At 35.7% G+C, this 10,931-nt stretch overlaps 3 protein-coding genes across 3 annotated transcripts; all 3 read left to right on the top strand.

Moving 5' to 3' along the window:
- Positions 1-6,146: 6,146 nt before the first annotated feature.
- On the top strand, positions 6,147-8,762 carry BKA55DRAFT_547732 (uncharacterized protein). The gene is made up of 4 exons (XM_046191059.1): positions 6,147-6,625; positions 6,678-6,920; positions 6,969-7,086; positions 7,156-8,762. Exons 1-4 carry the CDS (start codon positions 6,210-6,212, stop codon positions 8,473-8,475), a joined length of 2,097 nt encoding a protein of 698 aa, XP_046055844.1. The 5' UTR covers positions 6,147-6,209; the 3' UTR covers positions 8,476-8,762.
- A 258-nt stretch (positions 8,763-9,020) lies between these two features.
- On the top strand, positions 9,021-9,608 carry BKA55DRAFT_496506 (uncharacterized protein; the record flags this gene model as incomplete). Its single annotated transcript, XM_046186374.1, has 1 exon — positions 9,021-9,608. A coding segment is annotated over one exon (588 nt), but the record flags the coding sequence as incomplete, so codon positions are not given.
- On the top strand, positions 9,599-10,361 carry BKA55DRAFT_1265 (uncharacterized protein). Its single transcript, XM_046184811.1, has one exon. The coding sequence runs from the start codon at positions 9,708-9,710 to the stop codon at positions 10,140-10,142; it is 435 nt and encodes a 144-aa protein (XP_046055842.1). The 5' UTR covers positions 9,599-9,707; the 3' UTR covers positions 10,143-10,361.
- Positions 10,362-10,931: the final 570 nt, after the last annotated feature.

The raw sequence follows: 10,931 nt of genomic DNA, 5'->3' as shown, positions 1-10,931 counted from the left end.
TCCTTTCTTATTATAATTATAGTAAGTAATCTTTATTTTATCTTATTATATTATTTTAATAATTATAAGGCCTATATTAGTGCTATAAGATATATTATATTATTATCTTTATTTTTAATTAGTATTATAATAAGGTTTATTTCCTTATCTTCCTTAACTATTTTAATTATAATAGATTTTTTCCCTTATTTATATTAATAATATATTAATATTATAGCTAATTTACTTATTTAGTTATATAATCTGTCTTATAACTTATTTAATTCTCTTTTTGCTAGTAATATTAAATTTATAACTTTAAGTCTTTAACTTTAAGTAACTAAACTTATATAAAACTTAATATATTTCTTTTATTTTCCTAAACCTTATAATTACTTTACTTCTATTTTAAATATTATAATATACTATTCTCTTTATTTTAATTATATTTTTATAATTATAATTATAATTAATTTAATTTTTATTAGCTATTAATTAGCTTTATAGCTTTTATTAACTTTATTAATTATTTCTTTATATTATTAAGCTAATATTTATATAAGTTCTTAATTAAAGTCTTTAATTTAAAGTCTTTAATAAATCTTTTATTACTTACCTTTATTAGCCTTTTTATTATAAGGAATTATTTTAGCTTTTATAATAACTTAATCTCCTTTTTAAGGTAGCCTTTAGAAATTATTAGCTTTTTATAATAATAATATATAAGTAAGAAGACCTTATAGCCTAAAATAGCTTACTTAATAAAGGTAATATTATTTTCTTTATTTAAAATCTTTTTAATCTTTATTATTATAATATAAAGCTTATCTTTATATTTATAATCTTTAAGAGCTATTATAAAATAAGGGATTAGGTTAGGTATTTTAATATAAAAGGCCTTATTAGGTAGCTATAGGCTTTTTTAGATAGGCATTGTGATAGTGTAGCTGTAATGCTGTTAGCGGTTGCGGTTAGAAGGGAAAGTCGGGTTGGATGACTTACTGCAGAAGCGTGATAGGTAATTGAAGCGTGGTATGCAGCAGAGGTTGATAAAAGACCTTTTAGGTAGGTTATAGGAAGAAGGTTAGGGCTAGCTAATAAGCAGGTAAGGCTTTTTAGCTAGCATATATATAGCTAGGTTTAGGCTATAATTAAGGCAGCTAATTATAATAATTTAACTTAATAAAGCTTTACTAGCTATAGGGGTAATAAATATTTAAACTATATTAAACTTTAAAAATACTTAAATATACCTTTTAAGGCTAACTTATAAACTTAAAAAAAAATAAAAAAATAAAAAAAATAATAGATTTTTTATTAAAATTATATATTATTAATTTTAATAGCTTTTTTTATATAGTTAATTAGTATTTTAGGCCTTGCTTTTTTATAAAGTTTTACTTAAACTGTTTCTTTAAGTTTATTAAAAAAAAGTAATATAAGGGGTTCTTAGTTTTAGCCTAGCTTAATAGCTAGCTAAAGGAATTTAGTTTTATATTTTAATATAAATTTAATTTATTAAAGTATCTTAATCTTTCTTTTTACTTAGCTTTTCTTATTAACTAGCTTAAATACTTATTATATAGCTTCCTTAAATTTAATATAATTATTATAGATTTAAAATATTTAAAGTAGTAATTTATCTTTTAATATAGTAGTTATTTCCTTTAATAGGGGTTAAAACTACTAGGCAGTATTGCCCTTAAAGCATCTTAAAGTATATATAATCTTATTACTATTATTTATAAACTAGTTTAATAAGTAACTTATATAGACTTAGTATTAAGTAAGGAAAGTAGCTAATTTAGCAGGGTTTTTATTAAATAGTTTAGGTATATTAGGTTTAAGGATTTCTTTTATTTCTTTTTTACTTACTATAATAGCAGTAAGGTTATATATTTCCTAATAGCATTCTAGTAATTAGCTGCCTATTAGGCCTGCAGTTTTGCTACTTTAATAAGAGCTTGCCTGAGGTTATTTATTTTAGTAGTTATATTAGTTATCTGCTAATATAACTAGGCAATATTAAAGTTAAAATTACTCTTAGAGTTATTATTTATATCTTAATTATTATTAATAGGTATTAGGGCAGTATATTACTAGGCAGGGTTAATATAGGTAGTTATTGTATTTATATTACTTAGTGTTATATAATATAGTTTAAATAAGAGCTATTAATATATAATAATTAAGTTTAATTATATTAAACTAAGCTATACTAGGTTTATTATTAGCAAATTATATAAGGTATATAACTAAGCTTATTAAAGTATTATATCTCTTAATAATAAACTTAATATATATTAAGCTTAATTAATATAAAGAGGTTTTATTAATAACTAGTAAGTTAAGATTTATAAAAGTATAATAAATATGTTTTATATACTAATAATAATTATATAAATATAATATAATATAAGGTTATTATTAGTCTTAAAATAATACAGTCTTAAAATACTATTAGTTTTATAATTATTAGTCCTTCCTTAATTAGTTAGTTATATATAGAAAATTATAAGGTATATATAATATAACTACTAGGATTATAATATAGCTAATAAGTACCCCTGTTTATATTAATAATATATTAATATTATAGCTAATTTGCTTATTTAATTATATAATCTATCTTATAACTTATTTAATCCTCTTTTCGCTGCTAATGCCAAATTTAGTTATAACTTTAAGTCTTTAATTTTAGGTAATTAAACTTATATAAAACTTAATATATTTTTCCTTTATAAAACCCTATAATTACCCTGCTTCTATCTTAGATATTGCAGTATAATATCCCCCTATCTTTACAGGTTCTCGGTCTTCTCTAATACCTCCTTAGCCTATTACTAGATATCCTTAAGCTACTTATTATATAAGCTGCCTAGGTTAAGGGCCTTAAGGAACCTCCTCTCCCTCCTACTTAGCTATATCTCTTTATATAGCTTTCTTTTTAAATCTTTAAGCTTTTACTTTTTATATTTAAAGAAGTCTTTATTAATTAAAAGGTTTTTATAAATAAATTATATAAATATAAGGATCTTATAACTAAAGATTACTATCTTAATATAGCTAGTATTATCTTTATTAAATTAGGCCTTTTTAATATCTATAGCTATTATATATAATATATTACCCTTACCTTTATTTTACTTAAGAGCTTCTTTAATCTTAAGGATTATATTATAGCCTTTAGTTAGATAAGGCTTATTAGGCCTAGGTGCCTGCAGGCTTCTTTAGATAGCAGGCATTATGATAGGGCAGCTGTAATGCTGTTAGCAGTTGCGGCCAGAAGAGGGAAAGTCAGGTCAGGTCAGATAACTTACTGCAGAAGCGTGATGGATGATTGAAGCGTGGTATGCAGCAGAGGTTAATAAAAGACCTTTTAGGTAGGTTATAGGAAGAAGGTTAGGGCTAGCTGATAAGCAGGGCTTTTTAGCTAGTATATATGCAGCTAGGTTTAGGCTGTAATTAAGGCAGCTAACTATAATAATTTAACTTAATAAAGCTTTACTAGCTATAAGGGCAATAAATATTTAAATTATATTAGATTTTAGAGATACTTAAATATACCTTTTAAGGCTAACTTATAAACTTAAAAAAAAATAAAAATAAAAAAAAATATATATATATATTTTTAAGTTTATAAGTTAGCCTTAAAAGGTATATTTAAGTATTTCTAAAATCTAATATAATTTAAATATTTATTACCCTTATAGCTAATAAAGCTTTATTAAGTTAAATTATTATAGTTAGCTGCCTTAATTACAGCCTAAACCTAGCTGCATATATACTAGCTAAAAAGCCCTGCTTATTAGCTAGCCCTAACCTTCTTCCTATAACCTACCTAAAAGGCTAAGATAATACCACGCTTTAATTATCTATTATATAGTAAGTTATCTAACCTAACTTCTGGCCGCAACTACTAACAGCATTATAGCTACCCTGTTACAATACCTGTCTAAAGAAGCCTGCAGGCACCTAGGCCTAATAAGCCTTATCTAATTAAAGGCTATAATATAATCCTTAAGATTAAAAAAGCTTTTAAGTAAAATAAAAGTAAAGGTAATATATTATATATAATAGCTATAAATATTAAAAAGGCCTAATTTAATAAAGATAATATTAGCTATATTAAAATAATAATTTTAATTATAAAATCCTTTTATTTATATAATTTATTTATAAAAACCCTTTAATTAATAAAGACTTCTTTAAATATAAAAAATAAAAGCTTAAGGATTTAAAAAGGAAGTTATATAAAGAGGTATAGCTAAGTAGGAAGGAGAGGGGGTTTTTTAAGGCCCTTAATTTAGGCAGCTTATATAATAAGTAGCTTAAAGATATTTAGTAGCAGGCTAAGGAAGTATTAGAAAAGACTAAGAACTTATAATATAATATCTAACATAGAAGTAAGGTAATTATAGGGTTTAGGAAAATAAAAGAAATATATTAAGTTTTATATAAGTTTAGTTACCTAAAGTTAAAGACTTAAAGTTATAAATTTAGTATTAGTAGTAAAAAGAGAATTAAATAAGTTATAAGACAGGCTATATAACTAAATAAGTAAATTAGCTATAATATTAATATACTATTAATATAAATAGGAGATATATATATATATATAATTTAGTTTAAGTTATTAAATCTCTTAAGCTTATAAATTTATTTAATAAATATTTTTATAATATAAAATTACTTAAAAGAGATTTAATTAGTAAATCTATTTAAGAAATATTTCTTTATATTTATAATTAATATTATTATATTTAATTATTAAATACTTAAGTAATAGTTTATTATTTTAATTAATAATTTATTATTTATAATTATAACTATCTTTAAGAAAAATAGCTTTAAGACTCTTAATTATTAAACTTATAAATTTATTAAATTAACTATCTATTTAGTATTTCTTAAAATGCACTGCCTTATCTCTAAAAGAAGGGTAATTATTAGGTGACTTTGATATTTTAGGAAACATAACTCCTTTAGTCAAAATGCCCTGCTAATTTAGTACCCACGGTTTAACAATGACCAAACCAAACAAACCAAAACAAAACTAGGTCCGTGCACATTCATTTTTCGGCCGCCACTGTTCTATAACCAGAAATATGGGCTAGCCTAAGAGCTCCGTACAAGAAGTCATCATTCTGTCGGCAATACGACTGTTTACAGCTGCATTGCGCTGGGTATGCATACCACATAATAAACCGCGAACAGCTTCTGGTGTCTTCAAAAATGCAGTGAAGGATGGCCAGATCGTTCCCTGAAAATTCATTCGCCTTGAGATGACAGCGGCCTGACTTCCCCGCACGGGATTATTTTGGAAGAAAGCGCGCTTGCCCTACCAAGCGAAGATGCATAATAGCTAACGGCACAGAAGTTTCAAATACATTAGGCGTAGGCTAATTGATAGGACGACTCCCCATGGTCATCGGGGAAACTTTATGTGTTGTGTGCAAACTACAAGTAACCGCAGCCACGATTGGTCTGGCCAGGCCGAGGTCAGACTGGCAAGCCACAACACTGGCTGGTTTGTTATTGATGTTTGGTTGAGACCTCGGTTTGGAAGAGTCCAAGCCCTTGTGCGCGCTGCCGTTTCGACGAGTACAAAAAGATCGAATTGGCAATATTCGTCGTAGACTGAGTAACCCATTCATCCACGAACGTCCGAATTTGCCAATCCTATTGCAAGACAAAATCGCGCCTCATAAAGAGTAAAATAAAAAAGAAACGTGCTCTTTTCGCACTACTCCTTCGAAGTCGAAGACCGATAATTAATCTAAGGCATCGATGGCAAGGAAGGGTTGGAGTGAAGAGAAGATGCGAAAAGTGCTGGGTGAATTGGCTGAACTATTTGGAGAAGACCTTAGGTGTGTAGGTAGGGTCGAGAATTGAGATCACAGCTTAATACGCGAACGAGTTTTGAATGCCTTAGAAATACTTTGAGACATTTCCAATTCATGCAATTGGTACGAGGTCTTGAATCAGCCTGCTGAAAGCCCGTATAATTTGTTAAGCTCACTGCATTGCCTCATTAGGCGAACAGCAGGGCGCATCAGCTCTTTTAGTGGCGTGCAGGATTCATTATTTCACAGCCTGATCATTATTCTCTTGGTACTTAATGCTTCCCCGCCCCTGCGGAACGCATGAGCTTTTTCTCAGCTTCTCACATTCGCAGCCGGAAAAACTTCTGACATTCGTATTTTTGCTCTAAATGTTGCGCCGCCACGATGGATGGCCTGTCTGTTGCCGCCTCCTGCGTGGCTTTGATACAAGCCTCTGACAAGACATTTGGTGTCGTCTCTCAATTTATCAGGGACTGTAAAGATGCGAAGGATGACCTGGTTTCTGTTAACCAAGAGCTTTCCGCTTTGAGGCGAACCCTAGGCTTACTTCAAGACCTCATTCCAGTTGGCTGCGATTTTGCCGATAGCGATGTGACCAAAAATACCATAAGCGACATCAAGGAAATCATTATTAGTTCACTGAATGTGGCTAGAGATATAGATGGCGTTCTTTTAGGCCATGAAGGGAGATTAGCAGCAGTGAACTGGGCTACCCGCGGAAAGAGGAAGGTTTCCAGGTTCAAGACGTCACTCGAAACAAACCGAAGAGCTCTTAATTTGGCAGTAGATGTTATCACATAGTGGGTCAGGGTTATTTCTTCATAACTTTCAAGTATTAACTTCAGCATACAGTGCAACTTCCAAGGACATAAAAAATAACACAATGAACATCCTAGATGATACTACCCACATCAAGGGAGGTGTATCTAGCATTGAGGCCAGGATCAGAAATTTGGAAGCCAAAATTGAGGCTTCATACATACCTGGCCCTTACTCGTACATGATGAAAAATTATCTGAACGATATTTCTTCCGTCGCGGGTTCTGTATGTGGCATGTCCTCGCGGCCAGCGTCTCCCGAGGTTGAGACCAGTCAGTGAGTTTGAGAAAGAAATCCTCCAGGGTCACAACTGATATCAGACAGGATTCCTGACTGTGGGGATTGTTCTGCTGAGTCAGACGACTTGGCTTATTTCGATGCGATATGGCAGGATCCGACCCCAGACGAGGCAAACACACAGGGGAAGCAGCCTGCGAGTCCGGTGAGAGCTACGCCGATGGCCAATACAGTACCATTGGCTGGGAACTCGGATACTGATTCGCGTTCTCAGGGGCAGAAAAATGCAGACAGGATCAGTATGCCATTTCCCAGACTATCTGTCCACGCAACCAGTACATCAGACTTGGAACGCCTATTAGCACGGATCAAAAGTTGTCCCTACGTTTCTCAGCGACGTCAGTCCCTACCCGTCGAGTTGGATCATCAATCCAGCGATTTCCGCAGCTGTATGTTGCCATCTGATGGTGCTACGCTCTTGTGGAAAGCGGACAAAAGACCTTTCAGAACCTATGATATCTGTTCTGGAGAGGTCGCCGAACTCCCACCACCCGCTATTAACCCAACGAACCAACTCGTCGGTCCTGCTTGGTTCTCAGAACTGGAAATTTTGACTACAGATGCTTCTCTGTTAATGGTGAGGCAAACACCAAGGCACAGCCATTGGACAATATATGACAGACGGACAGGCAAGACGATTTTGCCAATACAGAACCAAGAATTATGGGGTCATCTGTCCATCATACAAATCTCGAACAACTGTTCACTATTGACGTTATCAACTTACGACGAAGGATGCTGGCTTGTCAAAGTACAGAGGCTGGACAGGCCATATGGCAGACAAATCATACGCTCGCAATACAAAAAGTTGCTCCAAAGCGGAGGGGCTGAGGTCTTTGCACTGTCACATCGCAGCCAAACTGTCACAGCCCTCGACAATGAATATCGTCCAAAGCTTCTCACCTGGAAGCTGCATAGCGAATGGTTTGTCGATAAAGAATTGGATGCTTTGCCTGAAGTTCAGTGGCCCGATGAAATAAAACTGAAGCCCAAACGTGCTTTCCATGGGTATGCCCTTGGTATCGCTTCAGCAGGCGACACTGTGGTGGTTATGACAAGAACCCGAGATTTTGATCCCGGTGGCATCCGGAGAAGAACCACAGCCATTGCAGTTTTTGGCTACGATCTTCCTTCAGGTGCTATGAAATTTCGCCACATCTTCCGAAATGGCAAGGTTCCTGGAGATGGCTCCTCGTCTTCCGCACGCGGAGTGTTCGACACAGATGGCAAGATTTCCGCGGATGGGAAGCTCTTGATGATAAGTAGAGCTATAGAGGTTGCTGTAGAAAAGCAAGACCCCTCAAATGCCGAACCATCGTCAAGTCAAGAGCGGAGGTTTACTACAGAAACCAAAATCTTGCAAATCCAGGGGATGCGTCTAGTCCACCGCTTTGAAAACAAGCCGAGTCACTTGTGCATATTTACGCCGAATTTTGACAAGTTTGCCAGGCTAGAGAAGGATCCACAAAGTGGCGAGGACATCCCCAGAACGTTCTTGAAGATTTATACACATAAAGGATCCCTGGAGAATTAAGAGAGAACGAAAAATATCTAACCTAGCGAGTCAACCCCTTGTCTAGCTCAAGGTTGCAATGCAAGAGATCAAGACATGCACCAAAAGTAAGATTCACGATGAGATGACGATGATGGTTTCAATTGGGTTAACCAAGTCGTGTAACGAAAAGAAGACGTACTTTTTAAAGATCCTATCTAAGGCTGCTGCTTCCAGAGGCTAGCTTCAACTATTGTAAAAGACACTGTCATTCCACAATTTAAGAATAGTACTCTATGCCCACACAGTGGCGTGGAATAAGCTTGTGAGGATTCGTAGCTTCCAGTTCCTTCACTTTCCGTTGCAGCGAAGATAACGCAGATCAACTTATTATAAGCTACAAGGTGCGGCCTTCATTTAGTTTTATATGACTGCTAGTTCAGGTAGCGGAGAAAATGATGAGCTGAGCTAGCAGTTGATGAAGGATGCCAGTATACGAGATTCACTTGCGACAGAGAACTATGTGTTATGTTTTGAGATGGAAGCAGCTGGCCTCATGAACCACTTTACATGTTTCTAAGGTTACAGAGAAGGAAGAGGCTATACCGAAATGGCTTTCGCCAATCGAATATTCCCATCAGCAGCGTGACTATAACCGCCGTCTGCAAGAAGGAGAAGGCCAATGGTTCGTTCGCAGCCCAGAGTTTCAGAGGTGGATAGGGTCCAGGAAACAGACCTTGTTTTTCCCAGGGACTCCTGGTGTCGGAAAGACCATTCTCACATCTCGTGTTATTGACGAGCTTTACAAAAGATACCAGCGAGACCCTAGCATTGGTTTTGCATATCTTTATTACGATTACCGGCGGCAAGATGAACAAGACATCGTCTCTCTATTGGCAAGTCTACTGAAGCAACTATCAGAGATGAAACACTCCCTGCCAGAAGAAGTGCAGGATCTATACGGAAAGCATAAGAATCGCCAGAGCCGGCCCTCCCTGCTTGAGCTTGTAGGAGTATTGAAAAGGGTCATTTGGTATTTCTTGCAAAGTTTTATCATTATCGACGCTTTGGATGAATGGCAAGTCGCCGGAGGATGCCGCAATGGGCTGCTATCCGAGATCTTCCAACTGGCGGCAGACCGGCCAAAGGCTGAGGCCAGGCAGGCGGGGATCTAGAGATCGAGCAGCAGAGGTACAATCCGGGCGAAATTCTTCGTGGTCAAGCCGCCAACATGGCGGTGACGTCGGCAGCGCAAAGCGACGAGTAAACAGGCCATGGGACCCGTACGACCTGAGATAAAAGCATTTTATTCAACAAACTGGGTTGATCGGTCGGGTGAAGGTATTATATCTTTGACTTGTTTTCGGCACGTTCTGAGGCGGATAGATTCAGCGCTGTATCGCTCACGATATCATCGGGTTATCCATGTGTATTGTCCCCACGGCCAAAAGTCAGTCCTAGCTGTAGTCTATCGGCGAGAGCACGACCATTTGCGTCTGATGGGACTCGCTGGGCGTAGGCGTGTCAACAAGACTGCCGATCGTGTGCGTGAGAGAAGCCGACGTGATGCAGTTGATGCTCGACTCGTTGCCTGTCTGTACTTCTGTCTTGACCTTGTGCTCGATGAGGAGGAGCGCTCGAGGTATTTATCCACCTGGACTTCCCGTACGGCCCAGAAGCGTCGGTCGAAGGCGATATTGCTCAGGTAGAACGGGCAAGCTCATGCTGATCTCGTCGGTATCTCCATGGTAGAGATGTAAGAAATACCAGCTAGAAAGCGATGTTTGCGTGAGAAGGTCGATTACCAAAATTGTTATGCTTAATCGTGGCATAATTGAAGAAGGGAGAGGAATCACGCCCTTATCTAGGCCTGGGCTTTAACTCGGGGCGGCCTCTACTACAGTTCTAAGTGCTACCCCGCCCATCCTAAAGTGAAGGTGGATTAATATATCTTAAGAACGGTCTATCAGGTGTTAAACCGCGCTTATCTATTACTGGAGATGATGCCCAACCTCGTAATAATATAGCCCACTTGGTTCTCGGCCTAGTTGAGAAGCCATTGATTGGTCTTTGCAGTGACTTCCTGAAGACATCAAGAGCATGAGCAAGTTCTTCCATATCGTCAGATACCGTTATCTGTTGTTCAGGTCACTGGACTCCGTCTGACAGTATTGAGAGCCCACTATAAGATGACGCTTCGGCTGATTTGAGAATAGTTCTGATGATATGCCGCGCGTTGGTGAGGGATGGCTCAAGAATAAAAATACACAGGTCAGTACCTTTAATTGGTGGGCATTCCACGCTTCTGACAAGCAAGATTCCTTCGATACGTTCGCCTTTTTTTAAATTTACCCAGGTCCTCCATGGCCAATTGAGATGATGCAAGGTAAGGCAAAGTGAGTTAGGAACCCAATTGCCTACTCTGGCGACTTCATCCAGTGCAGTTGATGAACGAAATATAGACCCTGTGACAGGATTTCTCCCGACCTTATATTTCG

The sequence above is a fragment of the Fusarium redolens genome (assembly GCF_020744475.1).
Source record: "Fusarium redolens strain MPI-CAGE-AT-0023 chromosome Unknown BKA55scaffold_1, whole genome shotgun sequence".
Taxonomy (NCBI): Eukaryota; Fungi; Ascomycota; class Sordariomycetes; order Hypocreales; family Nectriaceae; genus Fusarium; species Fusarium redolens.
Note: the sequence above shows the minus strand (reverse complement) of the source record. Positions and strands in the feature narration are given on the sequence as shown.

What these genes read in the sequence shown, in the direction of transcription:
- BKA55DRAFT_547732 (XM_046191059.1), top strand. Translation starts at nt 6,210, where the DNA reads ATGGATGGCCTGTCTGTTGCCGCCTCCTGCGTGGCTTTGATACAAGCC. An exon ending in GCAGTAGATGTTATCACATA is followed by an intron (nt 6,626 to 6,677) that starts GTGGGTCAGGGT and finishes TTCAGCATACAG; the next exon opens with TGCAACTTCCAAGGACATAA. An exon ending in CCCGAGGTTGAGACCAGTCA is followed by an intron (nt 6,921 to 6,968) that starts GTGAGTTTGAGA and finishes GATATCAGACAG; the next exon opens with GATTCCTGACTGTGGGGATT.
- BKA55DRAFT_1265 (XM_046184811.1), top strand. Translation starts at nt 9,708, where the DNA reads ATGGGACCCGTACGACCTGAGATAAAAGCATTTTATTCAACAAACTGG.